Source organism: Aegilops tauschii, chromosome 4 (genome assembly GCF_002575655.3).
Source record: "Aegilops tauschii subsp. strangulata cultivar AL8/78 chromosome 4, Aet v6.0, whole genome shotgun sequence".
Lineage (NCBI taxonomy): Eukaryota > Viridiplantae > Streptophyta > Magnoliopsida > Poales > Poaceae > Aegilops > Aegilops tauschii.
In genome coordinates this window covers 341,577,338-341,604,469 of record NC_053038.3, presented here as the reverse complement: position 1 = coordinate 341,604,469, position 27,132 = coordinate 341,577,338, and the positions used below count along the sequence as shown (strand labels likewise).

The following is a 27,132-nucleotide window of genomic DNA, read 5'->3' as shown; positions in this document are numbered from 1 at the left end:
TATTCTGTTTTTTAGTAATGCGTAAATATGTGAACATACCTTGTGTTTGATGTATTTTTTACCAGCTTTAATGCTTATATTGTTTGATTATATATCCAAGACATCTAATTAGACATTGTTGTTCTCACATATGTTACTATGGCAGTGAACTTTTACTTCAACCGCCGTTAGTGTATGCTTCAACCGACGTTAAAATATGCTTCAAACATTGTCGGTGTTCTGGGAACGGGGGTCCCCAGACATGCCTGCCTGCGACCCACGGCGTGCCTAAGTGAGCAGGCCGTACGGCCCGTATTCATCAACAAGGCATCCAAGACCCTCGTGAGGGGCCAAGCCTCGCGAGGGGGATGACGCAAGACCTCCTCAGGAGTGGCCTAGTCAGGAAGGCTCACGAGGAGCAGAGATATCAAGGCGAGGCAAACCTCACAAAGCTCTCGTGACGTGAGCCATGATGATCGTCGCCAGGCGGGCGCCAGCGCGCGCAGCGTCCTTGTTTCCTCTTTGGTGCTCAGGAGGCCAGCGCAGGCGAGGAGTACCGAGGCATCAGGCAAAGGTTGCCATATCGGTGCAACGAGACCAAGACCAGAAGGACGGCAAGACGGAGATCATCGTGGAGCCCAAGACGGCGTCACCACCAGAGTCTTTTGCAGACGAAGACCACTTTTGTCAGGATAGCTTGTACTAGCTGTCCCCCTTCAAATTTGCCCGCCGTTGTTGGCTCCCTTCCCGCTCAATATTTGGGAAGAGGACCAGGGCCTATATAAGTAGAGCTAGCCACCATAGTAGGGGCGATCGAGCAGTTCATCCAGCTCTCACCCACACAAGTTAGCCAAGCACAAGAACACCTCAACCTCAGGAGGTTGTTCTTCCCTTTGTACTGTTCTTCATCAGCCCAAGAGGCAATCCACCACCACCACACTGGAGTAGGGTATTACACCACAACGGTGGCCCGAACCAATATAAATCTCGTGTCTTTCTGTGTTGCGAGTTCGTCGAGTCCGTCCGCGAGATCTTAGTGAGCTAGGGCGTAGATCGATAGGAGGGAAAGTCTTCCCGCACACCCCATTGTTTGAACCTTAAGGGTTTGTCGGAACCCCACATCCGACATTTGGCGCGCCAGGTAGGGGTGCACCGGAGCTTCTTCTCCGCCAGTCGACTTGCCGACGCTCCACGGTCAAGATGTCGGGCGACCCAAGAGCTGTCTCCGACCGCTGGGCAGCCTGGCCAGCCCGGGCGATGACGCCCGCCCATGAAGACCTCGACCCCGCGCTCCAGGCAGCGCGGGCGTCGTCCAACGCCGCGGGGCATGGGCAGCGCGGCCAGGAGTCGTCCACCCCCACCCCACGACAGGTACGAGCCGCTGCAAGGGCAGCAAGCCACGCCGCGGCGACGGCGCCGCACTCGCGGCGAGAGCAGGCAAACATGCGGGAGGCACTCACCGTGGCAAGGGAGCTGCTGCGGTGCCGGCTGATGGAGAGCGGCCGGGACGCGCTGCTAGAACGCGTTGTTGAGCTGCTGGACGCTGCGGCCTCAGGAGCGCCGCCTTTCTACTACCGACTCCCTTCACAGGCCGTTGCGGGAACTCATGGCGGGCCTCGCCGCACCCACGCGCCGGCGGGCGTGCATGGGGGCTTCGTCAACACCAGCGCGGCCGGCGGTGCCGGAGGCCCCGCCGCCCCCGCACCGCCCGCAACAAACATGGGCACAAGCGTCGCCCCCCATGGTCCCGGCGAGATGCCACGCTACTACCCTCAGGACGCCACGCTGGGCCGGGCAACATGGAGTGTGGGGCACTACGGCGAGGTGTTCGGGGTAACAGCCCCAGAAGCCTACGTGCCCCGCATGACGGACCAGGAGTACACAGCGGAGGACGACCCCGTCTCGTTCGTTGGAGAAGATTGGGAAGAAGGGGCGCTAGGAGTCGAAGCCTTCCAGGAGCCGCCGGGGAACCACCACGACCGCGTGTGCAACGACCACTACAGGGTACCCCTAATCCCTCAGGAGCAAGCTTACGCTAACCATGAGTCGCAGGAGGAACAGGTCACCACAACGGCCGGCGGCCCCAGCTCGGCGGCCTCCCTGCCAGCAGGGGGATCGCGTTGGGGGCTGCAGGAAAGGGGTCGGGAGCCAGGCCCCTCCCCACGGCGCGCGAAGCCAGGAGACACCCGGAGGTAGGCCCTCTGCCGAGGAGGCTTCGACAACCCTTCCCCCGACAGAGGACATGTGGTCGCCGAGGGCACCGTTGGCGTCCTCTTTCCCTCTTTTGTGTCGTCCTGGCAACCGGTCGGCTCAAAGGAGGTCAAGGGTGGCGCAAGGCGGGGCCCTCGACTGGCGATATGAAGCAAGGCCGGTACCTGTGAAGAAGGCCCAGTGCCTGTGAAGCTTGCCGCCCGTGACACTCACGTAATAATGAGTTGGGGCTGTACACGCCCCGGAGTCTCAGGAGCGCCGGCCTCAGGCCCTGGGGCTCCCTCCCACGCCTAGTGGCAGCACTTAGCTCCGTGCTGGTGAGAAGACTTGAAGACCGGAAGATTAGACTAGGTGCCAGACGCGGCCTTTTGCTTTGGATCTCTCTTTCTGTAGCTTTGCTTTCTGGATCTGGATTTAAGTTGAAGCCGAATTTTTATTCATGCGCGCGGGGGGTGCCTTTTCTCGTTTGAGCAATTTCTTGCCTTCTGGATCTCGTTTTGTCTGGGACTCATGTCCGTTGCCTTCCCCTCACGAGCTCCTCGCGAGCTGGACCGCACGAAGCACACGCTCGCCGAGCGCGCGCCAGCGCTGCGGCTCGTGCTCACCTCTTGTGGGGCCCTTTCAGACGGGGCGATAAGCTCCGCAGGATTCTCAGAAACTCATCGCTTCACAACCCAGCTCGAAGCTGGCGCCGACTAAGGTAAACCACGACGAAAACTCGCCCCCGGATTCACGAGTTCACGAGGACGCATACTCACATCGCATAGGAAAGAAAAAACTGCAATTTGCTTGCATGAGGGGCTGCCCCTCTCAAAATGCTCTTACAAGTTTTCCAAGGGCCACGCCCGAGTTTTGTGTGCAGGATGAAATGACAGGAGAACATGGGGTCAGCCAGAAATGTCACTCGCTACATCACCCACGGACGCGTCACTCGCGTCATCATCGTCTTCGTCGGCATCGTCGCTGCCGTCGCGACGCCCCCATCGCCGCCGTTAACCACGTCGCCTTCGTCTGCGACGACCACCACTGCGTCATCCTCCGAAGTGAAGGCCCTAACCAACGCGTCCACATTGTCCTCAACCCAATGCACCAGGTCGCCCCGGACGGCCGTGGGTACTGGGGCGATGGCGGCGTCGAAATCAAAGTCAGGGTTGACATTCCGAAGGTGGTTGAAGACACGGGAGAAAGCGCGCCCAAGTAGGCCACGACCCCTCTCCTCCACAAGCTGACGAGCCCTGTCAGATCGGGCCTCCAGGCGCGTCACCACCTCAGTGAAGAAGGTCAGATGGCCGGCATAGTCATTCGAGTGAGGGGCCGGAGCATTCTCGTCGCAGATGTAACCCAGGGCGGTGTTGGCCCTGTTCCAGAGGTCTTGAAGCATAGGAGCATGCTCGCGCTCCAGCGTCCGACGTTGGAGCACTTCCTCCCTGTTTCGCCGTGCGACGGCCTCGGTGTCATCAACCCGTTCCCGGAGAGAAAGCAGCTCAGCGCGGGCGGAGGCCAAGTCTGCCTGCGCCGTAACCAGGGCGGCGGCCGTGGCCTCCGCACGCCTCTTGGCCTCATCCAACCTGGGCTTGAGGGCAGCAGCCCTGCCCACATCCTCCGCACCCGCGAGCTTCAGCTTCAAGGCGTACTTACCCTCCAGGTCTGCACGAACCTCGGCCACCCGGCGGTCGACCTCCTCCTCAACTCTGGCCTCGCGAGCCGCGACGGCATCTTCCGCTTGAGCAACTTGACGCTCCCTCGTCTCTAGTTGCTCGAGCTCGAGGCTGTGCTCCACAACTTTCAGAGCCAACGCCCCATCACGCTTCCGGACCTCCTCTTCCTCCGCGGGCCTCCCCCTCAGTGATGCAAGAGCGGCCCTGCGCGCCTCCACCTGCTGCTCAAGGGACGCGCTCCAGGCCTGGAGCTCCCACATGCGCTCCTCCGCAGCCTCGCGAGCCTCTTCCAAGGCTCGCGAGCGGGCTTCATGGGCGGTCTTGAGGGACGCCTCGGCCTTCGCATTCTCAAGGTCGCGCTGATAGCGACCGAGGTTGATGGCCACCCTCAGCTTGCGCCGCTCCTCCACCAGCCGGAGACCTTCAGCCTCGAGGCGCGAGTCGACACCAGCGAGCTCTTCACCAAGTCGACTCATCACGCCCATCGCCTCCTGGAAGAGCTCGTGACGAACTACGCTCCTCCCGCGCTCGAGCTCGAACGCTCGGCCCACCTCGTCCTCCACCTCGGGGGCTGTGGGCGGGGCGCAAAGTGGCGCGCCACCTCCCGGCAGGGGGCTGGGGGCTGACGCCGCACCTGACTCAGCCCGTCCTCGCGAGGAGCCCAAGCCGATCGGGGCTCGCTGCTTGAAGAGGAACCGAAGATCGAAGCCAACCAGTTGTTGTCCATGAGAAAAGGAGGAGTCTTGGGCACGCCTGCCAAGCTCCACGCCAGATGGGGGAGGGGTGGCCAAGCCGTAGGCTCAGCGCGCCACGAAGGCGGAGACGCTCCCCCAACCGACCCTGCTCCAGGGGCGGCGGGCAGACTAGGAATGCTCAAGGCTGATGGGGGAGTTGATGAAGGAGGAGGCCGCTTCTCAGAAGACGCAACAGCTTTAACGGAAGGAGCCCTGAAGGACAGACGTCAGGATAAGAAGACCACACGCAAGAAGCCATGGCAATAAGATACTTACGCGTCAATGGCGATGTACTTTCGTCGCTTCAACGGCCCGAATATATTGCTGCCGTTGGGGGATCCCTTCCTCTTACGGAGCTCCTCGAAGTCCACACAAAGACGACCGAAGCGCTGGACGTGATGGCTGGTGCGCGGCAGGGCCGAAGAAGAGCTGAGAGGGATGGCTTCAGGGGTGCCCGGTTGCGGCGAACAGCCGAGCGCCATCTCACCACAACCTCCAGAGGCTCCTAGAGCCTTGGCCTCGGGAGCCACATGTCGCGTCTCCTCAATGACCGACACCTCAGGAGGGGGGTCGCAGGCCCCCGAGGACGACGCCGCAGGATCACCACTCGGCATGTGCTCCTCAGCACCCGAGTCACCGGCCCCCGTCGGAGCTCGCCCTCCCGCACCTTCACCTGGGGCGAGCTCGGCACCGGCGGCGAAGAAGGGAACCACGACGACGGGGTTCTCGCGGGACCCCACCAGGCCGATTGGGCGCAGCCCCCACTCGTCAAAGGAAGGCATGCTCGCGGTAAATGCAGCTTTGTTCTCGCAGCGGTACAACAGGCAGCTATTCCTGGGCATCTCATCCGGCAGAGAGACACCCGATAGGACTATGAGCACCGTTTGCCGCGTCGCAAGAGGAAGCCCCTTCTCCTGAAACCTCATGTGGTCCTGGCTGCGGAGCAAGTCCCACATCGGGCGGGAGTGGCGCTGAAGTGGAGCGACTCGACGCTTGACGAACTCCTTCACCACCATGGGCGCAGTCACGCCGAGGTCCTTCAACCACCTCAGCCTGGCCCAGACGGGGGCAAGGCGGGGCCTCGTGAGCTTCTGATGGCACCAGCTGGAGTTTGGGACAGCAGGCCTCGCCGGAACTTGGAGCAGAGGGTTGAGCACGCCGGCGTCAACAAACACCCATCGTATGCGGAACTCGCTCGTGGATGAGGGAAGCTCGAAGTCAATCCCCGCGCCCGCAGTCGCGGCCACGGCCTGGAAGCCCACGCACCCCGAGCTCTGCCGGGGACCGGTCAGATGCAATGAGAAGAAATGGCGGAGGAGGGACACGGAAGGAGCGATGCCCACCATGGCCTCGTACAAGAAGGCGAAGACGGCAAGAAGGGTCACAAATTGAGGGTCAAGATGAAGCATGTGGATCTGATAATGCTCGAGCACCGCGTTGAAGAAGGCGGAGAAGGGAGGAATCAAGCCAGCCCAGAGGGCATCAATGAAGATCGGGACCTCAGTGGCTGCCCGATCCATGCGAGTGCGAGACGCGGGCCAAGCCACTGTCTCTCCCCACTCGTTGAAGCTGGAGGCAAGCATGGGGCGCACCTTGTCCATGGCCTCATCGTTGAGCACCCGAGGCCGGCCGAGCGCAGGCTCAAAGGGCGGAGGCGCAGTTGGCAAAGACAGAGGTTTCTTCCCCTTTTCAGCCTGTTTCGGTGCCATGGCGATGAAGCAGGCGGGGCGCAAGTCAGATTGGAAGGGCAAAGCAGGGCCTCGAGGAAGCAGGGAGATTAGAGGAGTCGGGCGTGGGCGAAGAAAGAATAACTGTGTGAGAGGCGGGGGCCGCATAGCCAGGTGGATTCAAGGGCAGCATGGGGAAGCGGAGACGCCCACGTCCAATCAACCGCCACGTGTCAACCGCGGCCGCAGGCTTTTGGGGCCCGCGGTGCTCCGTACTTGACCCTTGGCTTCGCCGTGAAGCCAAGCCCGAGCGCACCTTGGGCCCGGGGGCTACTGTCGGCGTTCTGGTAACGAGGGTCCCCAGACTTTCCTGCCTGCGGCCCACGGCGTGGCTAAGTCAGGGGGCCGTACGGCCCGTCTTCATCAACAAGGCATCCAAGACCCTCGTGAGGGGCCAAGCCTCGCGAGGGGGGCGACGCAAGACCTCCTCAGGAGTGGCCTAGTCAGGCAGGCTCACGAGGAGCGGAGATATCAAGGCGGGGCAAACCTCACGAAGCTCTCGTGACGTGAGCCATGACGATCGTCGCCAGGCGGGCACCAGGCGGGCGCCAGCGCACGTAGCGTCCTTGTTTCCTCTTTGGTGCTAAGGAGGCCGGCGCAGGCGAGGAGTACCGAGGCATCAGGCAAAGGTTGCCATATCGGTGCAACGAGACCAAGACCAGAAGGATGGCAAGACGGAGATCATCGTGGAGCCCAAGACGGCGTCACCACCAGAGTCTTTTACAGACGAAGACCACTTTTGTCAGGATAGCTTGTACTAGCTGTCCCCCTTCAAATTTGCCCGCCGTTTTTGGCTCCCTTCCCGCTCAATATTTGGGAAGAGGACCAGGGCCTATATAAGTAGAGCTAGCCACCACAGTAGGGGCGATCGAGCAGTTCATCCAGCTCTCACCCACACAAGTTAGCCAAGCACAAGAACACCTCAACCTCAGGAGGTTGTTCTTCCCTTTGTACTGTTCTTCATCAGCCCAAGAGGCAATCCACCACCACCACACTGGAGTAGGGTATTACACCACAACGGTGGCCTGAACCAGTATAAATCTCGTGTCTTTCTGTGTTGCGAGTTCGTCGAGTCCGTCCGCGAGATCTTAGCGAGCTAGGGCGTAGATCGGTAGGAGGGAAAGACTTCGCGCGCACCCCAGTGTTCGAACCTTAAGGGTTTGCCGGAACCCCACATCCGACAAACATTCTCCTGGTAAATTCGATAACCCATGGCTATGTAGGTAGGCAACCATGGGTATTCCTTAGTTTCAATGTTTGATGCTTCGAATGATGGTGAGAAATGTCGAGTAAACATTGTTTCATTGCTTCCAATATAAAGAGCTTCCAATATAAAGAGCTTCCAAATGTATGCATCTGCGGTTGGCGGAAATTTTTGGGTTCATTTTTCAAAATTTCATTCTTCCACCAAACACTAATATATAATGCACCATTTGCACTATTTTTTAGCTTCATACCTCTATAAAAATGGAAGCATGACCGTACCAAATATATGCATCGAGGGTTGTTTGTTAGAATTATTGTTAAAAGGCTTGTTTTTTAGTATACATTCCCTGGAACCCCTTTTTCCATAATTGCTAGTGTGTTCTCAGTTCGGTCTTATTTTGGTTAGAGCAACCCTCTAGTCGATGGATTTTGTATTCATTAGGTAGAAAACAAATTCCTATTAATTGTATCAAGGTTAGGTCACTGTGGGAGCAAATTCATCGATAAACGGAAACAGGTTTAATTCTACATTACGTTGGAATAAAATGGCTTTGATGCCCAAACAAAGTCACGGGAAACTCATGGAAGCAAATTTAAATAACAAAGGAATCAAGATATGCCTTATATGGAAGCAAACAGCCTAACCTGAAAACCAGGATTCAAGATTTGCTTCCTAATCTTAACGAAACAAACAGCCTGATGTGAAAATTAACAACAATTTCTCACAGGATTTACGGAGGTAGTTATTATGAAGAGATCTGCTTGCTTGATCTGGAGAACCATCAAACGAGGAGAGACGCTAGAGTTACGGAAGCAGTTACTCCCTCCATTTTTTTAGCCTGCATATAACATTTGGTCAAAGTCAAACTACACAAAATTTGACTAAATTTATACTAAAAAATATCAACATCTACTATATGGTATGCAAATTCATTCCATGGTGCATCTAATAATATTGATTTCATACTGTGATTGTTGATATTTTTTCTTATAAAGTTAGTCAAACTTTACAAAGTTTGACTTTGACCAAATCTTTTATGCTGATAAAAAGAAACGCAAGGAGTACGAAACAGCAATAAATTAGCAACGGAACCCCTATCCCTGGCGTGGCCTAGGTGCCAAAGCAGACGTACGACCTGCTTCCATCCGACGGTCTATGACTGGTCTGATAGATGCAAACCATCAATAGTCTGATGCCTATATGCGCCCAATATCTATTCGCTGGGAAGTTTTCACATATTGCTGTCGCAAATATCTGAAATCTGCGAGAGACTTTACTAACGACAGGGTGGTACATTTGGTGAAGAAGAAGGCAACTTGTGCATGGAGAAAGCTTGCAAACTGTACCATATGCTGTTATTTCTATTCAGGTTCTAGCTTCAAACTATGTGTGTGCTCTGAATAAAATGGTGAAGACTAGAAAAAGCCAATTGGTGCAAAGCTACAGAGGGATTTGTGACAATGAACGTAGAAGCGGCTTTTGATGTGAACAATGGAGGAGGAGTTAATGGTGCATGTACCAGGAATGATAGGGGACATTTTATTGCTGCGAGTTGCTACCCAGTTGTTGTTGTGGATGCAGCGATGGCAGAGGCCCAAGCATGTCTTAACCGAATTCATCTAGCTAATCAAGTGGGGTGTGAAAAACTCATGATCCAATCTGATTGCCTTGAAGTGATATCAACATTGAAGAATGGAGGATTTACAGCATCGGCCGCAACTCCTATTTATAAAGAATGGAGGATTTGCTCGTTCTAACCTAGAGATGCAAACCTTGTAGCCCATACATTGGCTAAGGATGGTAGGCTGGACAGTTTAGTTTGGGTAGATGATCCTCGTAGCTCTATAATGCCTTTGATAATTCATGATGTAAGTTTGATTTAAGCAGTAAAGGAGCCATGATGGCAGTTTTTTTTAAAGAGTCTACCCACAACTCAAGAAAAGAAAAAGTAAGGACGCGACTAATGTCCGGCCGACAGGAAATTAGCAACAGATCTGCACGAATCAATCTTCACCTCCACCTCGCTCCATGCATGCAGTGCAAACTCCCTCACATGTCTATATAGACTCCTCCTATTGTATAATAGTTGCATGCAAAAAACAGAAAAGCTGATGTCATCAAAGATTTCATCTAAATATATATATTCAAAATGTTGTGTAGCTCAAACCGTCGCTCCGACTGAAAAACTGTTTTCACATAAAAGTTTCGTCACGACGAAACCTTTGAAAGTAGATCCCATGTTGGTATGTTTCGACGACTTTTTTTCAGGTCAAAAGTTATCAGACCTAGGCTAAATAAGTTATCACGTTTGTGGTACGTCAGTTACCATCCCGTTTTCATAGAAATTACTGGGGCATAAAAATAGCTCCTTCAACATTCTCTTCACATGCAAATGCACTAGAGCACATGCAAGTTGATGTCAATGTAGATTCTCACTATTTCGAAATTGTAAATTGTTTTATAACTCAAACTATCGTTTCTGATTGAAAATCGTTTTCACATAAAAGAACCTGTCGTGGCGAGAACTTCGAAGCTAGATCTCATGTTGGCATGTTTTGATCACTTTTTTGGTCAAAAGTTATCAGTTATGTCATATGTATATTAACATGTTTTTAATGCAGAAGTGACTGGGGAAGTGTTTTCACTGTCTTCTTTCCCCCGGATCAATGTTACCATGCTATTTGTACCTAAATTATTAGGTCCGCGATGCATATATTACCGTGCTATTTGCATAGAAGTAAATGGGGGTATTTCTCAACAACTTTTTATTCGGGTCTAAATTTACCACGATGTTTGTACCTAAGTTATCAGGTCTGCGATGTGTGAGTTACCATGCTATTCCCACAAAAAGTTATCGGGGAGTGTATTTCACCAACAACCCTCCCTGCACCCCTCACCATCGTCGCCAAAGTTACCAAGACTGGGGTACATAAGTTATCAGGTCTACGATATGTGACTGATCATGCTATTCACACAAAAAGTTATCGGGGGTATATTTCATGAACCACCCCGCCCCACCCGATCGTCAAATTTACCAAGACCAGGGTACATAAGTTATCAGGTCAACGATGTGTGAGTTACCGTGCAATTCGCATAAAACTTACCGGGGGTATATTTCAGTACCCCTTCTCGCCAAAGTTACCAGGACCGGGGTGCATAAGTTATCGCGTCTCTTCACATCGAAGTTACTGGGGGGTATTTCATCAACCCCTCCCCCTCCCCAAAAGTTATCAGGACCGGGGTGCATAAATTATCGGGTCTCTGACGTCTGAGTTACCATGTTGTGCACGCCAGAGTAACTGGGGATATTTCATCAACACCCCTTCCCCCAAAGTTACCAGGATCGGAGTACATAAGTTTATCAGGTATGTGATGTGTGAGTTATCATGATATTCACACAAAAGTGACCCGGGATATTTCATCAACGCCTCCCTCCCGATCGCCGTGATTTGTTTACCATGCTATACACACACAAAATAACCAGCGGTAAACAACCCCCCCCCCCCCCCCCCCCCCCCCCCCGCAAAAATTACCATGGTGTCATCAACTCGAGACGAGTTGGAAAAATAATCTACTTAAGTGCGGAAAAGATCGGACATTGCATTCACTTTTGTGCAAACGTAGAAAAGGAGACAGGTTAAAAAGCCTATTTGCTTTCATTTTTACAAAAAAAAGAACGTAGGTGAGGTGGTTCGCTAGTGTGCGGATGTGTTGCAGATTTCCTGCCGACTGGAAATTAGCATTCTCGAAAAAGTAATCCTACACCATCTACCCGTTCGTTTGCCACAAAGACATCAAATCAGCTCACGCTTAATCATTTTCTTAAAAAAACAAAAACGCACGCTTAATAGCTCATCATCGATCGGGGTTCAGCGAATACCAATAACAAGTTCAAACGAAAATGTGATGCCCTAAATATGCTTAAATGCCGTCCCAATGTAAAGATATGTAACCTCTAGTTAAATAAATGATCAACAGCCCCACCCCAGCTCCGACGTCGAAGAGGAAGAGCCTCCGCCGTAGTAGTATGCCGGGTCGGCGAGCAGGTCGGCGATGAGCTGGTCCACGCCCATCTTCTTGTCGCTGTCCAGCATCGCGTCGATGAACGCTGACGCTGCGCTATCGTCCCCGCCCCCGCCGACACCATCGGCTGCAGTACTGTCAGTGTCGCCATACGCGTGTGCTCCGCCACCAGCGACCGCGGCCTCCTGGTACTGACCAAGAACGACCTGCGGCGCCGCCTCGAGGGCCGCGGCGTCGTCCGCGAGGAAGTCGCTCCACTTGAGCTGGTGCTCCGGGGACGCCGCCGCCCCTGGCGCGTCGGGGTCGAGGAGCGTGATGACCTGCTGCTGCTGCTGGTTCAGGACTGTGTGGTATTTGACGTCGTCGTGCAGCGGCTGGAGCCCCGGCGCCGCCGGTGGGTTCACGGGGAGGTAGGAGGAGGAGGAGGCACCCGCGGCGCTCGGTGGCGGGCGGATGGCGAGGGTGCCGATGCTCTGCATGAGATCGGCGATGGGGCGGTGGGTGATGGGGTCGATGCCCCGCTGCCTCAGCTTCTTGCTCAGCTTGGTGTTCCAGTAGTTCTTGACGTCGTTGTCCGTCCGCCCCGGCAGCTGGTTCGCGATCAGAGACCACCTGCATGCACCCAACACGTACACGCACTTTCACGTTACGCTCAGTGTGGAGTATTTTCTGTCAAACACTATCAATTTAAGACAGCTATTCAGATATGTTCTTCACCGAATTTTCAGCTTTTCACTACATTCTACCAGGAAACAGAATATATATATTCAGAAGAACCGTACGTAGACACGAGACTGGTCACTGGACTAAACTACATTTCTTTCTATTTTTTGAACGAACGACTGAAGTAAATTCTTGAATAGAAGTAGGACGTGATTTCCGGTATATGAGCAATTGTCTGATACACCAACGTGAGATATTCAGAACTTCCATAAATCTATAAGATCTGAACGCTAGAGTATATGGATGCAAGGTTTATAGCAGGAATGATGACAGAAACAGCAGTCGGTCCATAGCAAAGTTTCGCATTCACCGAAAACTTGATGACAAAATCGAGAAAGTAACTGATGGCAGAAACATGCATGTACTACACAGAGAGACGCACCTGCTTCCCAGCATGGCATGGAGGGTGACGATGAGCTCCTCCTCCTCCTGCGTGAAGTTCTCGTGCTTGAGGTTGGGCCTCAGGTAGTTGGTGTACCTCAGCCTGCAGCTCTTCCCGCACCGCTTCAGCCCTGCAGCACGCACGCATCCATGATGCAACACACATCAGCCAGAAACCATGCAAGACCAACACCATTTCCATGACGGACGTCGATCCGGCCGGCCGGGGGGAGGGTTCCGACCTGCCCTCTGGGGAACAGAGGTCCAGTTGCCGGTGCCATGGTTGGAGGTGTAGGCGAGCAGCTTGGCGTCCTCCTCCGCCGTCCACGGCCCCTTCTTCACGTTGGCCTTGTCGCAGCACGGCGGCCGCCCCATCCCGGCCGGCGCCACCCTCCTTCCCCTCCCCTTCTACAAGCAGCCAAACGGTGATAGATATATAGCTCGAGAACCCCCGCACTGCACCAACCTCCGGTGCGGTGCCCCCCGACGAGATCGCACTGCAGGGTGGCACCGGTGTACATATAGGGGCCGGGGCGCTCCGGCGAGAGAGAGAGGGGCACTGCACGGCAACAACATGTCCAGATGGTGGAGGGGCACGCGACGGAAGCATGACCTCCCCCCTCCTCATTTAACAAGTGATGGCATGCATGGGTTAGTGACGATCCGATGGAAACGCTTCTTTAACCCTAGTTTATGGCACGCCTGCAACTGTTTCCCTCCGGCAAATCAACCGCTTAATCAGGGAGGGATCAAATATTCAGATGCGGGTTGGTGGGTTAATCCGATCTAATCTAATCAAACGCTGTGTGTGAGGGTGGAGGGGCCGGGGGCTGTTTCAAATATTTTCACGAGTTGGACATGATGATTTTCACGACATCAGCGCCGCGGAATCGGTTTTCACCTGGGAGCTGGCGATGCGATCATATCGCAGGCGCCTCTGCTCATCGCTTTTGTACGATCGTATTGACAGTTGCGTCGGCGCCGGAGATGTGATGCTTGACAGTTGCAGTATTACGAGGAGAAAATGCATGCTGTCTCAGCGTCTCGTGTTGGTTTCAGAGAAGAAGGGAGAAGAAGCACCGAGCATTTTGTGGTTTGGCGTGTAACGTTTTGTACTACTGAGTCAGTAAGCCACTTGGGAAGATACGAAGTTAAATCCAGGAAAAGAAACAGCATCTCTCGTGCGGTACTTGTCTTATGCTTCCAACGCTGAGCACCGAGCAATGCCGCTTGACACACACTCTAGACTCCCAAAGCAGCATCTCTCCTGTGGATACACATGGCACCAGCAATACGAGCATCAGATGCAGCACACAGAGTTGCACTTCCCATCCCCGGGACACGTGAAGACCGACCGACCCCGACGCCCAGTTCCCATGGAGTAAAGTACTACTACTACAGTTTGGACGCTCTCCGTCCCAGGCATTCCCACCGACAACCCCTGCGATCCACCGGCCACCGCGCCGTGGGCACGTCGCTGCCTCCGGGCCCCGGCCGGAAATTCTACGTGCACAAAATCGAGAAGCGGAAAAACAAAAGCGCAGCCCACAAAGCGACCTTAAAATATCGCGGCAACGGCCGGCCAATCACCGCGCGCCAGGCTACGCGGATCGAGGCCAAGCACGCGAGGGGCCGCCATGGTGGCCATCTCCACAGGACGCGTGTCCGCCAGCCGCCAGCCGCCTATATATCCCTCCTGCGGCACGGCTCCTGGAAGATAATACTAGTACTATCTGATCTGTTCCTGCCTTTCCTGCAGTGGTAGCGCACACACTTTGGTGAGCTTAGTTCGTTCGTGATGGAGGACTCGGTGGGCGAGGCGGAGAGGAGGGAGCAGGAGGAGACCATGGCGCAGGGGAAGAAGCGCGGGCGAGAGGAAGAGCAGGAGGCCGGCGCTGGTCGTGTGGTGGAGGGGAAGGCGGAGGTGGCGGTGGCTGAGGAGGGTGGGTTTCTCAGCAGCATGGCGTCCAAGATCGGCGTGGCCATGTCGGGTGCTACTAACGGCAGCGGCGGCGCTGAGGACACCGGCGAAGGCAATGGCAACGGCAACGGGAGCGCGCTTGCTGTCTCTGACGGCGACGAGGAGAAGGCGGCCGGCAATGGCATCTTCCACAAGCTCCTGTCCAGCTCGTCTCCTTCCCCACCGGTCACAGGTAAGTTACTGCGCTTTTAATCTTTGTCGCCCACTCTCTGAAACTTTACTGTAATTGACAGTCTTCCGTGGAACAGAGGAAGAGAGAAGGGGAGGGAAAGACGAGGACGAAGGCGGCGAGCAGGCCGGGATACTAAGCGCCATGGCTTCCAAGATTGGCATGGCCATGTCCGGCAATGGGACTCACGGCGGCAGCGGGGAAGATGTTGATCACAGTAAAGGTGAGGGTGAGGACAAGGAGGAGATGGGAGGCGACGAGCCGAACGGCGGTGGGATCGTTAAGCAGATCATGTCCAACCTCCCCACATCAGGTGCACTGCCAATCTGCTATTTTCAGTTCCACCATATCCTCGTGTGTCGCCTCGATTGTTTCAGCTGACAGGATTTGTTCTTCTCTGTTTTTTTTTGCCTCACTGCAGACACTCGGGGGCCCGATGCTGAGGAGGCCTCCCTGCTCATCTCCATCATCGACGACTAGACTAGCAGTAGATAGATTTGGCACTTGTTATTCCTGGGTGTAGTTTTACATCGCCCAGCGTGCCCCCTTCCTTGATGCTGATGTTGTAACACATGTTTGCACCTTGATAAGTGTTCTGGCCTGTAACCGCATTGACTGAGAACTGGTCCTCCTCGCTTATTATAGTTGCTACTCCTTGGAACGTGAACATGTGGTGGAAAGAAGTGAAATAAGAATTATAATATGGAAAAACCAAGAAATTATATTTTTTAGAAAAGAAGGATTACCAAGAAAATGAGATGAGCCTACTAAACCGGAAAGGAGGAAATATAATAATGCTATTATTACTTTGTCAGCCTACTAGGCTACAAGACCGGACAGGTTTGAAGTCACTGCTGTGGTATGCAAACTGTAAGCACAAGTAAAAAGTCAAATAGAGTCCTCTGAAACCATTCCAAACAATGGACAACAGACACAGATACAAGACACATATGTTAAAGCGACTTCTCTGAAGCAAAGATATAAGATATACCGCTGCTAGTGACGGCACAGATGAAAACAGATGTTTTAATTTGCATTTGAACTACATATTTCCCTTACCGCAGTGCTGTCCCCAAAATCGTGTCGTCATGGCATTTGGCAGAGCAAAATCCTGGGAGGAAGAAATGCAGCTAGCTACGAGATAGCATAAGTCAAAATGCGTATACCACATGCCATGACATCAAACAGGCTACAGACTGGAGAAACAATGTAGCTACTCAGTGCGATGGATAGGTCACACCATCTCTGAGTACAGACATGCCAACGACTGAATATTGCAAAATAAACCAAAAGTTGTTCGGCCAATGCTGAATCCTGCTAATGCTTGCTAGAAAGACAGCATCACTCAATTTATAGGATGCAACGTTTCCATCACCGATCAGTTATATCGCTCCATGAACTTCTCAATCGCCACAGAGAAGGCACCAAAACCCACACACCCGATACATGTAGCTTGAGGGCCACCTGCAAGAAAAATACCAATTCCATTAGGTATGAAATCTCAAATTCAACTGCATAACGAATAACAGCATAAGAACTTGCTAGTGGTTCTAAAGTGCTTTGCTAATTGTAATCCATGGTTCTCTTGTCCTCATTATTATGATTTACTGCTACATTAGCTGAATCAGAAGTAACAAAAAAATGTTTCAAGATATGCAATCACAACTTTGGCTAAGCAGTAAAGAATCAAGGGGTAGACAAGGTAAGTGGTCAAAACACCATAACAGACTGCTGACCTGGCACACCTACTATATGATGAGTATCTCTAAATTCCCAAATACAGACAGACATACAGCATTGGTTAAACTATCTGAAATCTCATATCAGAGAATTTGGGACACAAACTGCTGGCCTGGCACACTGACTACATGATAAGTACGACTGCCCTTCAACTTGCCCTAGTAGAACCAAACTACTTTTAGAGTGAGGTTACTTCCTTTCATACATCCAAAAATGAATGTCGGCCCATCCACCCCAAGCAAACCTAAAACATCTCTAACAATTGCAGATAGGGAAATTCTCTTGGGAGCATAAATTGATCCATGGTAAAACTTAATGTTGGTTCTCATCAACAGTTGGCACAAAAAAAACATACCTTTTGCAGCTAAAGCTCCTCCTGTGACACAGCCAGCTACTGCTGAATTGGTAATGTCATGCTTTGCCCGAGCCTGCCAGGACATGACGATTCAAAGTGTCCAAATAAGTAAAAAAAATTTACAGAAATGCTCATAAATGGAAGAAGAAAAAATGTCACACTGCATCTACCTTTTCAACGACGCATTCAGCTGCAGAGAAAATCAAGCCCATTACTGCAAAGGTCTTAGCATGGCTCATACTTTTCCTACCCATCTGTTTTGCCTGGTAGACTATTTGTTGCCTTGCTGTCATCTCCTCTGCCATTATTGGATTTTCCAAAGCTCCAAAAAATAGTCCCATAAGTACACCAAGACCACCCCCTATTGAATGAAAGCAATGCAGTTAATAACAGCTGTGCATACTCCATAAGTCCATTTTATGAAACATTATGCACTTGTAAGTGGGCCCCATGTGGGATAAGCCAATAGCTGATACTCTAAGCTGTTTAGCTTGACGCCAAATGATTAACAAGCATAGAAGCACAAGTCATCAGGCAACAACTTAACATGACTTAGTATAGGATGGAGTATCCAGCCACTGATTGTTGGCTGTTGTCTTAAGAATATCAAATGTTAAACTATAGGAAATAGTGATACTTTGGTTACAACAGAGTGCATGGTATCAATATCACTGATTCTATCCTCTAAACCATCAACAAACAAATCATTAAACAGGGCAAAATCAGAAAAATGGATACTTTAACATCGCAGGCCTTTGCCATGTTCCAGATTCATGACAATGTCAGCAAGCTGTTGGAAAACTACATATATTGCCCAAGTGAAATGTTACTAGTACTCACACATGAACGCGCGCGCACACACACAATGTTATGGCATGCACTTATTTACAGTAACTATATACTGGGGGGGGGGGGGGGGGGGGGGAATGTTAGGTAGGAGCATTAGATCCAATGTTAAGTTTCTTCATTTGAAGCAGAAACAACAGAAACATGAAATGAATGGATCAGAGCAAACTTTTTTTACGAGACAACTGGAAGAACCAGACACGCTCTGACATATTTTATTAACTCTACAAAAACTGTACAATCAAGCATGCAAACAGGGGAAGGCACATACCCAATACTAAAAGGAATAACTGATAGCCGGAGGTGGGGGGAGGGTGGCAGAAGATGAAAAACTACTCCATTACATGACTGCTGGGTACACCAGGAGGTAAGATGGCAAACATCCAAGGCAGAGGTAACGCAAACCTTCCAAAGGTCAGATTGGTTGAAAATAAGGATAGGAAAGCGCACAACATCAGTGTTGACATGATCAAACACCAAGTCATTACCAGGATGGCCGCGATGTATGTCTATTGCATTATACTTCTTGCAGCACTGACATGAGAAGGATTCAGAGAGGCGCAGGCGCACCGCCAAACAGTAACCTTTCTAATGCAGTACAGAAATATTTTCAGACTATTTAACAAAAAATTTGAACCACTGTCAGACCAACCTTCAATAAACGTTGACCTTGCTATTTTCTGCAAATCACGTGGTATGCCTATGACACAATGCTTGTAGCTACAACTGAAAACGATTGTGCATTGTTAAGCAGCAACCTTTCTAATGCTCTGCGAAAACCCCTTTCAGACAACTTGAAACTTTATCCAACCACTTTCTGAATACTCTCAATCTTAAAGTCTTTGAAAGGTAATACTCGTATGTGTTAAGTACTGGAATTTAATTTGGTTGATTTCATGACCCCAACTTTACTTGACGAATCACTACAAAAACTTAGACCCCAACTCTCCAAGGCAAGTTCACTTGAAACAAAGGCATGACCCTCAAAAAATAAAACTGGAAACAAAGGCATCTCCATTATGCATTATCACACGCCATTTCACATGAAGGATCGTGGAAACGGGAGAAAAGAAGTTTTGTTTTATTGCCACCAAAGATTTTGAGCAGCTAGAGTAACTAACTAACAGTAGACAGTTCTACAAGTGAGTACAACGGAATCAAAACATGAACATATTTAAGTTCGTACGCGCAATTGCTCAAAATAAAATTAAGTTCATGTCTTCAGAACCAGCATCGTTTTATTTGTAACTATTCAGACAAACAGGTGAAGAACTAACCATCTAAAGAATGAACAACCACATCCATGTGACATGTCACACCATCCAGAAACTCTGATTGCATGACATTTGAACAAGATCATGGAGACATATTAAGTCAGCATTTTAGCATAATTCAATTACAGAGTTGTATAATGCGCCCCAGTAGTACAGACATGGATTTCTCCCAATACTCTGTAACTGAATGAATAGTATAGTAGTATTAAGAGATTTGAGTTGGAGGTGGTGAGTAGAGAAGCGTTACCCATGACACCGCTGAGGACGCTCCGGACGGCGCAGTTGTTCATCATCTCCTGCCCCTTGATCTCCTCCGGCGTTGGCAGCCGGAGCGGCTCCACTGGAGCCCTCTGGCCGGCCGCATCGCCGCCCGCCCCGGCCGCCGCCGCCGCCGCCGCCGATGGCTCCGGCGAAGCCATCTCACAGTCTGATCTCCCTCCCCCTCCCGGTAGCGCGACGGCGGAGCTAGCTGCGGCCCGTGGGGATCGCTGGAAAGGCAATGAGTGGGATTGGAGAAGAAGCCGAGCCGAGAAGTTCCTCAGGGCTCGCTACTTGTCCTCCTTCCCTTCGCTTTCTTTTCCTCCCCTCCAAGAAAAGAGGCGGCGTTAAGGGAAGGGGATCCGGTGGGGGTGCACTGGTGCGTGCCTCTTCCAGTCTTCCCACTCCCCGGAGCTCGCGTGAGGCGCACAAGCTCTGCTCCCCGCTACCCAAACAAGTAGGCGCATTCCCAAGAGTACGCTACCCGGTTCCAATACCCGTGCGGTGTGGCCGTGTGGGGGAGGACTGGACTGGAGAGCTGGAGACCCGAGATATCGGATCCATCGGATCGGCTCACTTGATATCCGATCCACCAAGAGAGTACAACAAGCGGCATTCTCTGACTGCCGCCCCCACCCCCACCCCCTACCCCCCGACCAAAACCCAAGCAAACCCTAGATCCGCCGCGGCCCCCTCCAACTCCGGCGACGCCCCCCACCCGGTAGGCGGAGAAGATGCCGAACCTCGAGTGCCGGATGTACGAGCCGCGGTTCCCGGAGGTGGACGCCGCGGTGATGATCCAGGTCAAGCACATCGCCGACATGGGCGCCTACGTCTCCCTCCTCGAGTACAACAACGTCGAGGGCATGATTCTCTTCTCCGAGCTCTCCCGCCGCCGCATCCGTTCCATCTCCTCACTCATCAAGGTCGGCCGCCAGGAGCCCGCCATCGTGCTCCGTGTCGACCGCGACAAGGGATACATCGACCTCTCCAAGCGCCGGGTCTCCGAGGAGGAGGCGCGGTCCTGCGAGGACAAGTACAACAAGTCCAAGCTCGTGCACTCCATCATGCGCCACGTTGCCGAGACCCTCGAGATCGACCTCGAGCCCATCTACCAGCGCATCGGCTGGCCGCTCTACCGCAAGTACGGCCACGCATTCGAGGCCTTCAAGCTCATAGTTGCTGACCCCGACGCCATCCTGGATGTGCTCACCTACGAGGAGAAGGAGACCGGCCCTGACGGCCAAGAGGTTACCCACCAATTTTCATGATTTTGGTTTAGTAATTCTGATGCATGCACTACGATGTCTTGACCTGATTAAATGCAATCACTAATAACTACGTCATGCTTAAATGATCTTGTCATGTGAATTTGTGCGTGTGTACTAGATGTCAGGTTCTCATTCTGTTGAATGGGCACCATAGAAAGGTTTGGTACTTGCGAGTGGTGGTCAAATGGACCAAATGAACTTTCTAGTCCAACTAATCATTGAATGTTGGAATGTACCAATAGATTAAATTTGTCTTGTCGAGTCTAGTTCTAAGGTCTAACGAACAGTTGAATGATATTTCAAGTGATGTGAATACTTTACCCCTGGGATGTGTTCTGATATTTACCATCGACATAATTAAATTTAGAGTTTTTGCCAGAAAATGAAAGTGATACTTAAATTTACTGGCAGGTGACTAAGGTGGTGCCTGCTGTCACCCCTGAGATTAAGGAGACCCTGGTCCAGAATATACGGAGGAGGATGACACCGCAGCCACTCAAGATCCGTGCTGACGTTGAGATGAAATGTTTCCAATTTGATGGGGTGCTCCATATTAAGGTGCTAGTTAACCCTGTTTCTGCCTTTAAGATTAAGATATAATTGAACACTTTGGGTTGCTTATTCTGAATTTGAAATTGCAGCAAGCCATGAGGAAAGCTGAAGCTGCTGGGAACACTAATTGTCCTGTGAAGATTAAGCTAGTTGCTCCTCCTCTTTATGTACTGACTACACAAACTCTCGACAAGGTTGGTGTTCTCTTCAGCCTCTTTCCATGATTCATGTTGGCTTTGAATCTAGGTATCCTGCTCGATTGATTAGTTGATCTGATTTTTATTTGGAAGGATGCTCCTAGTTTGACATAGATTCAGGATTTAACAATCACACTAAGCTTTAGCTCATTTTATATTTCTTGATTGATTAGATGCACAAATTTTCATTCTTTAGAAAGAAGCTTCTAATGTGTCAGAAGATTTAAGATTACGAGTTACTCCCTCTTTTCCGAAATATAAGGTGTATTACTTTTTCCAAAAGTCAACTTTTCTAAGTTTCACCAAGTTTATAGGAAAATATATCTACATCGAAAATGCTAAATAAATAAAATAATTGAAAATATATTTCATGACGAATCTTATGATAATGATTGGATTTTGGAAACATTGATACTTTTCTCCATAAACTTGGTCAAAGTTAAAGAAGCTTGACTTTAAAAAATGCATCTGATATTTTGGACCGGAGGGAGTACATTATTTGCTGGGTGGATCCTTTTATATCCCAACTATCAGGAATGCTGTTATAACGCTAACCTTGCTTCCAATGTGGCAACAGCTATTGCACCACATATCATGTTTTTTTCGAGAAAATGCAAAGGATCTTTGCATTTCATTGCGTTGAAAAGACGGGAACACCACATATCATGTTTGATAGTTTGTTGTCCATTATCTGTAGTTTGCTGTTTCTCATTGTCATCTAGAAATGGGGTTGATTGGCTACTCACCCAGAAGGATTTGTAATTGATAATTGCCGCGTCAAATTTCATTCTCTTCTGTGACCAAGGATGTTTTTTTTTGGCTTGTTTTTAATAACATGTCTGTAGAATGATCTAAGTTAACGATTAGGTAACAGAGGTTATTGAACTATCTTGATTCTGTCTTTTTGTACAAGCACTCAAATGGTACAGTAAGTTGCTTTGGCCTTACAGCTGTATGATTTTTTAGACCCCACGTATCTGAATTCATTCTAATCTCAGTATTATGGTTTAGGGTTTTATGTATCAACTCTTCACAAATAACAATGAATCTTCTTTTGTATGTTTCTCCTTGGGATAGGACCAAGGCATCTCAGTTCTCACTGATGCAGTTAAAGCGTGCACAGCGGAGATTGAAAAACACAAGGGAAAGTTGGTAGTGAAAGAAGCACCTAGAGCTGTAAGTTTTCGGCGTCACCTAATAATTCTTCTACATCTCTTCTATATATCGTGTATATCTTTTGTATAAATGTTTTAGCAAGGCTGTACCTCCTGGTTATTTTCAAAATAATATAGCTGTTCCAGTTCATGATTCATGAAGCTTAGTATTATTTGTATTTTGTAAACAGGTGAGTGAGAGGGAAGATAAGCTATTGAACGCCCAGTTGGATACCCTGGTTGAGCAAAACGCGGAGGTTGCTGGTGATGATGACAGTGAAGATGAGGAAGATACAGGAATGGGCGATGTCGACCTCACAAATTCTGGCGTCCATGCGGACTGAGTCTACATTAGTCGATTTGGATGAGATTTGTTGTATAGCATCAGCCAAGATCCTAAATTATCCTATTTAAAAGCTCTTTGAATTCGCTGGTAGTGTCATCTTGGATGTTCATCGGCCAGTGCTGGGCTTTACTTTGATTGAGCAGCACCTGTTTTTTTTTTCTCTTTGGAGTTTTGTTTTCTAAACAAGTGTTTTTGATGCCCAGTCTTGGCATGCCTATTATGATGTTAGTGTATCATGTGCATCTAGTAAGCATCATCTTGCATTAATGACTAATTTCGATTTCTTCATTTTTGTAAATGGTGAATAAGTACACCCCTTCTCTTCAATCTTCTGCACCAAGACCCACCTCCAAGCCCACATTCTTTTTTGTTAAATTTGGGAGCTACCAAAATTGTTTCCTGATTTTAGCACAAGCATAGATATCACTCGTAGTTCAAACTCACCCAAATGAAGATATGTTTCAAGTTCGCTAGTTAAACAAAGTTCCAATAGATTGAATATCTTTTTGTAGCCATGTTATTTTATAGAAAGGCTACGTTTAAAATTTCCTTTGATTTGGAGTCGTTTGAGGCTGACACGATTAAATATGAGGGCACTATAGCCGATAAAGAATAAAACATTTTGCATTTAAATTTGATAATTGTGCTAGCCCTCTCCCATAAGCAGTTCATCTAGCCCACCACAACCATCTTACCCCGCTGCTATAAATAGCCACCCCTCACTGTCAATTTTGGGTAAAACCTAGGACAAATGCAAGAAACTCTAATCCTAGCCGCAACCCACCCCACAGATCTAACTACCTCAAGTTGTCGGGATCTGGATCCATCCTCAGAGCAGAGGCAAGACACTGGATTGTGGTGACAAGGAAAACCTAGATGGCGGCGCTGGAAACCCTAGATCGCCTCCGCGTCACTAGATAGAACCCACGGGACGAATGTGTATCATGAGATTTTCATCTCATACATCTCCATGGTCAATTTTTTGAAGGGATCCTTAGCGCGTATGTGTTATGTTGTTTTGATCTACCACGTATGCTTTTTCAGCGACAAAAAAAACTTGATTGCACGGTAACATCAGTAAAAAGCATCCGTTATCGACTTCGGCCCCTACCTTATCATAGTGTGTTTGTGCCGGGGCATCTGACCAGAGATAATGCACTGCTTGCTTTTGAGTGTCTACACTTTCTTCAACATGAGAAAAATCCGGACAACAGTTTCTGTGCATACAAGTTTGACCTCTCAAAGGCATATGCCAGGGTGGGCGATGGAGAAGTTGGGCTTCTCTCATCAGTGGGTATAATGGATAATGACATGTCTAACCTCGGTGAGCTATTCAATAAAATTTAATGAAGCCATCTTGGATTCGTTTGCACCGATGCGAGGGCTTCAACAAGGTGACCCCCTATCCCCCTTTTTGTCCCCATTCATTGTTGATGGGTTGTCTACACTGCTGAGACATGGAGTGGAGACACAAGCTTCCCAACCAATCAAAATCTATAGTCGTGCACCAGGAATATCACATCTATTGTTCGATGGCACCCTTCTGTTCTTCAAAAGCTAATGCTGACCAACCTATTTATGTGAAGAATGATTCACAGATACGCGAGGGCCACGAGCCAGCTCATAAACCGACAAAAGTGCTCTATTCAGTTTGATGATACTTGCCCCTTGGTGATGCAGGCGGTGGTCAGACAGGAATTGCAGGTACAAAAATCTAAGTTAGGGAAGTACCTTGGATTGCCAACACCAGATGGTCGTATGCACAAGGGGAAATTCCAGATGTTGCATGCGAGTTTGACCAGAAGAATAATGGCATGGGGTGACACTCTCTCGCAGCTAGGGAAGGAGACTTTGATAAAATCCGTCCTGCAGGCAATTTCCACTTATATTATGGGAGTGTTCAATTTGTCGTGTTCGGTTTGCGAGGACCCCACACGCTTAGCGAGGAACTTTTGGTGGGGTTCAAAGCACGGGCAACGGAAGACACACTGGCGAGCATGGGAGAAAATAATTGAACTAAAGGGCAACGGGGGACTTGGCTTTCAGTGACTTCCGCATCTTCAACCAAGCCTTGTTCGCTCGTCAAGCCTTTCAGCTACTCACTAGACTGGATTCCTTATGCTCTAAGGCATTGAAAGCAAAAAATTATCCTAACGGGTCCCTTGAGGATACGGTTTTTTCAGGTAATGCATCCCCAACATGGCACGCGATCCAGCATGGCCTCGAGCCGCTCAAGCAGAGGCTCGTGTGGCGGGTGGGCAACAGCGAGAGTATCCGCATATGGCGGGATCCCTGGATCCCGCGACCCATGTCCTATAGGCCAATCACGGTGCATGGCACATGCCGGCTCCGACGAGTGTCAGAACTCCTCGACAACAATGGGCGGTGGTGGGTGGATCTTCTTCAACAATTCTTCACCAACCCGGATGGGGAAGACATCTTGTCAATAAAAAAAAAGCATCCGTTATGGAGGAAAGAGCAAACCAAAAAATAGCATGCGTACACCACATTGCACACACATGTGTCTTTTTTTTTTTTTTTTAGGGACACACTTGTGTCTTTGGAAGAAAGCCCAGGATAAAGCTAGCTGGCCCGGGCCTGGGCTACTACTGCACAACACAACCCCGGCTTTCCTTCCGGCAGGCAGTCCCGCCGTTGTCTCCTCCGCCTCCGCGCCTCCGCCGTCTTTGCCAAGCGCAGCCCACACGTCGCGGCGGACGCCACTTCTCCCATGGATGCGGACTGGACATGGGCGTGCCGGGCGTGGGAGAAGTGGACCGCGAAGCACGTCGGATCTTCCGGTCTGCCGTCCCCTTCCTTCCCCTCCCGCTTCGCTCCTCTTTCTGCTATCCCGTGTGGACTAATCCCCATCCTCTTGCAGTTGCAGGGATGCCGGTCAAGGCGGCGCTGCTGCTCAATTACGACCCGACCGGACCATCTCGCCTCCTCCCCATCGTGTAAGCATCGTCCCCAACCACGATAACTCGGGAAATTATATGGGGATCTCCTCGGTCATAACCACCGTTACCCATTGCAAGTTGTGGGGGCTGTATAATCTTCAGTACTGGCAGTTGCACTGGAGAATAGCGTTAATGATTTTTTCCATGCGGCCGTCCATGTTTCAGATGGAAGCTGCTCGGTTATTTTGTTAGTTACTCCCTCCGCTTATATTATGGGACTGAGGGAGTAGTTAGTCAGCATGTTACATGACTTTGTTCGATCTGAAACTGGCACCGTATATTGGTTGATGAATGCAGCAAATTTCGTAGTTTAATGTCGTCATTATTTCCATCCATAGCTGCCGCAAGATACATTGGATAAACTAATATGCAAAATCCTGTTCATAAGATGCATGATGTTCTATTCGAATGATTGAAACTTCGTAATAAGTTGGCTGTGTGCATCAGTGAATGCAGACACTGGGGAGATCCCCTTTTCGAATAAATAAACATATTATGATACATGAATGTTCAAGTTTTAGAAGTTTAAAGTCACAATCTTTTTTAACTGTCCAGAGCAGAGGAAGAGGGAACAAAATTTACTGCTGTTGATCTGCAACCGTTCATTAACTTCTTTAGGAGGAACAATCTGCAGACGGAATTCTTTTCTATTGGACCAAACCAATGTGAGTCTCCCGCATTATGAGTCTAAACTTTCCTCATTTAGGTACGGATAATTCGACCAAGTTAACTTTATTATCTCCAGCAATATTTTGATTGCAAATTGTACATTCTTAGATTTGGTCACTTCAATCCACGAGCACTGGTTTTGTGCTCGTTGTGTTAACACAACACAGCCAGGGGGTGAAGGAGTTATAGTTATGCAGATTGGGGCTTACTTGTTAGTTTCTATGTACGTATCCCCATGTTGAACTTTTAATTTACAGAAATCAGTTATCAAGTTTCCTCTTAAGCCTTCTTTAGTATACATCTTGGACCGTCAGAATTAATTTAATTCGCATTGGTTCTTAATGCATAGGTATGATGGTTCTGTTGGTTCGGCTTCACAGGCAATGGTGGCTGTTGATCAGTTTGCATGGCACTTCAACCGGAGAACACATTAACTTCTTGTGGTGTAGACTCATGGACTTACAGTGTAGTGTATAACCTGACATGCTGCTTAATGTTACTGTTGTATTGTGATCCGTAGGTATGTAGTGCAATAACTAAGATTCTCTCAAATGCAGTTGAATTCAATCATATAATCTTTGCATAGTAATTTAAGATCAGTTTCTATGTATCCAATTGTTTGCTTAGATTTTGGGAACTTCATGTATGAACTTCACACTAGTTGAGCAGTATGTGTAACTATTATAAGATTTCACAATGATAAAATGGTGAAACTGT

The 27,132-nt window shown here is 49.9% G+C and overlaps 5 protein-coding genes across 6 annotated transcripts; 3 read left to right on the top strand and 2 right to left on the bottom strand.

Moving 5' to 3' along the window:
• Positions 1-11,487: 11,487 nt before the first annotated feature.
• On the bottom strand, positions 11,488-13,018 carry LOC109787450 (transcription repressor MYB6-like). The gene is made up of 3 exons (XM_020346000.1): positions 12,886-13,018; positions 12,645-12,774; positions 11,488-12,151 (listed from the first exon to the last, which is right to left on the bottom strand). Exons 1-3 carry the CDS (start codon positions 13,016-13,018, stop codon positions 11,488-11,490), a joined length of 927 nt encoding a protein of 308 aa, XP_020201589.1.
• A 1,338-nt stretch (positions 13,019-14,356) lies between these two features.
• On the top strand, positions 14,357-15,460 carry LOC109787451 (uncharacterized). Its single transcript, XM_020346002.4, has 3 exons — positions 14,357-14,796; positions 14,873-15,106; positions 15,215-15,460. Exons 1-3 carry the CDS (start codon positions 14,442-14,444, stop codon positions 15,271-15,273), a joined length of 648 nt encoding a protein of 215 aa, XP_020201591.1. The 5' UTR covers positions 14,357-14,441; the 3' UTR covers positions 15,274-15,460.
• A 286-nt stretch (positions 15,461-15,746) lies between these two features.
• On the bottom strand, positions 15,747-19,694 carry LOC109787462 (mitochondrial import inner membrane translocase subunit TIM22-4). Its single transcript, XM_020346011.4, has 4 exons — positions 19,256-19,694; positions 17,059-17,249; positions 16,889-16,961; positions 15,747-16,257 (listed from the first exon to the last, which is right to left on the bottom strand). The coding sequence occupies exons 1-4, from the start codon at positions 19,425-19,427 to the stop codon at positions 16,172-16,174; spliced, it is 522 nt and encodes a 173-aa protein (XP_020201600.1). The 5' UTR covers positions 19,428-19,694; the 3' UTR covers positions 15,747-16,171.
• A 55-nt stretch (positions 19,695-19,749) lies between these two features.
• LOC109787463 (eukaryotic translation initiation factor 2 subunit alpha homolog) lies at positions 19,750-23,036 on the top strand. Its single transcript, XM_020346012.4, has 5 exons — positions 19,750-20,516; positions 20,949-21,095; positions 21,179-21,283; positions 22,364-22,462; positions 22,632-23,036. The coding sequence occupies exons 1-5, from the start codon at positions 20,001-20,003 to the stop codon at positions 22,782-22,784; spliced, it is 1,020 nt and encodes a 339-aa protein (XP_020201601.1). The 5' UTR covers positions 19,750-20,000; the 3' UTR covers positions 22,785-23,036.
• Positions 23,037-25,368: 2,332 nt separating this feature from the next.
• On the top strand, positions 25,369-27,004 carry LOC109737482 (uncharacterized). Of its 2 annotated transcripts, XM_020296611.4 has the most exons (5): positions 25,369-25,587; positions 25,668-25,743; positions 26,302-26,411; positions 26,524-26,638; positions 26,765-27,004. In XM_020296611.4, exons 1-5 carry the CDS (start codon positions 25,518-25,520, stop codon positions 26,847-26,849), a joined length of 456 nt encoding a protein of 151 aa, XP_020152200.1. In that variant the 5' UTR covers positions 25,369-25,517; the 3' UTR covers positions 26,850-27,004. The 2 variants fall into 2 exon arrangements, with proteins under 2 accessions (XP_020152200.1, XP_020152201.1); XM_020296612.4 differs by lacking the exon at positions 26,524-26,638.
• The last annotated feature ends 128 nt before the right edge of the window (positions 27,005-27,132 follow it).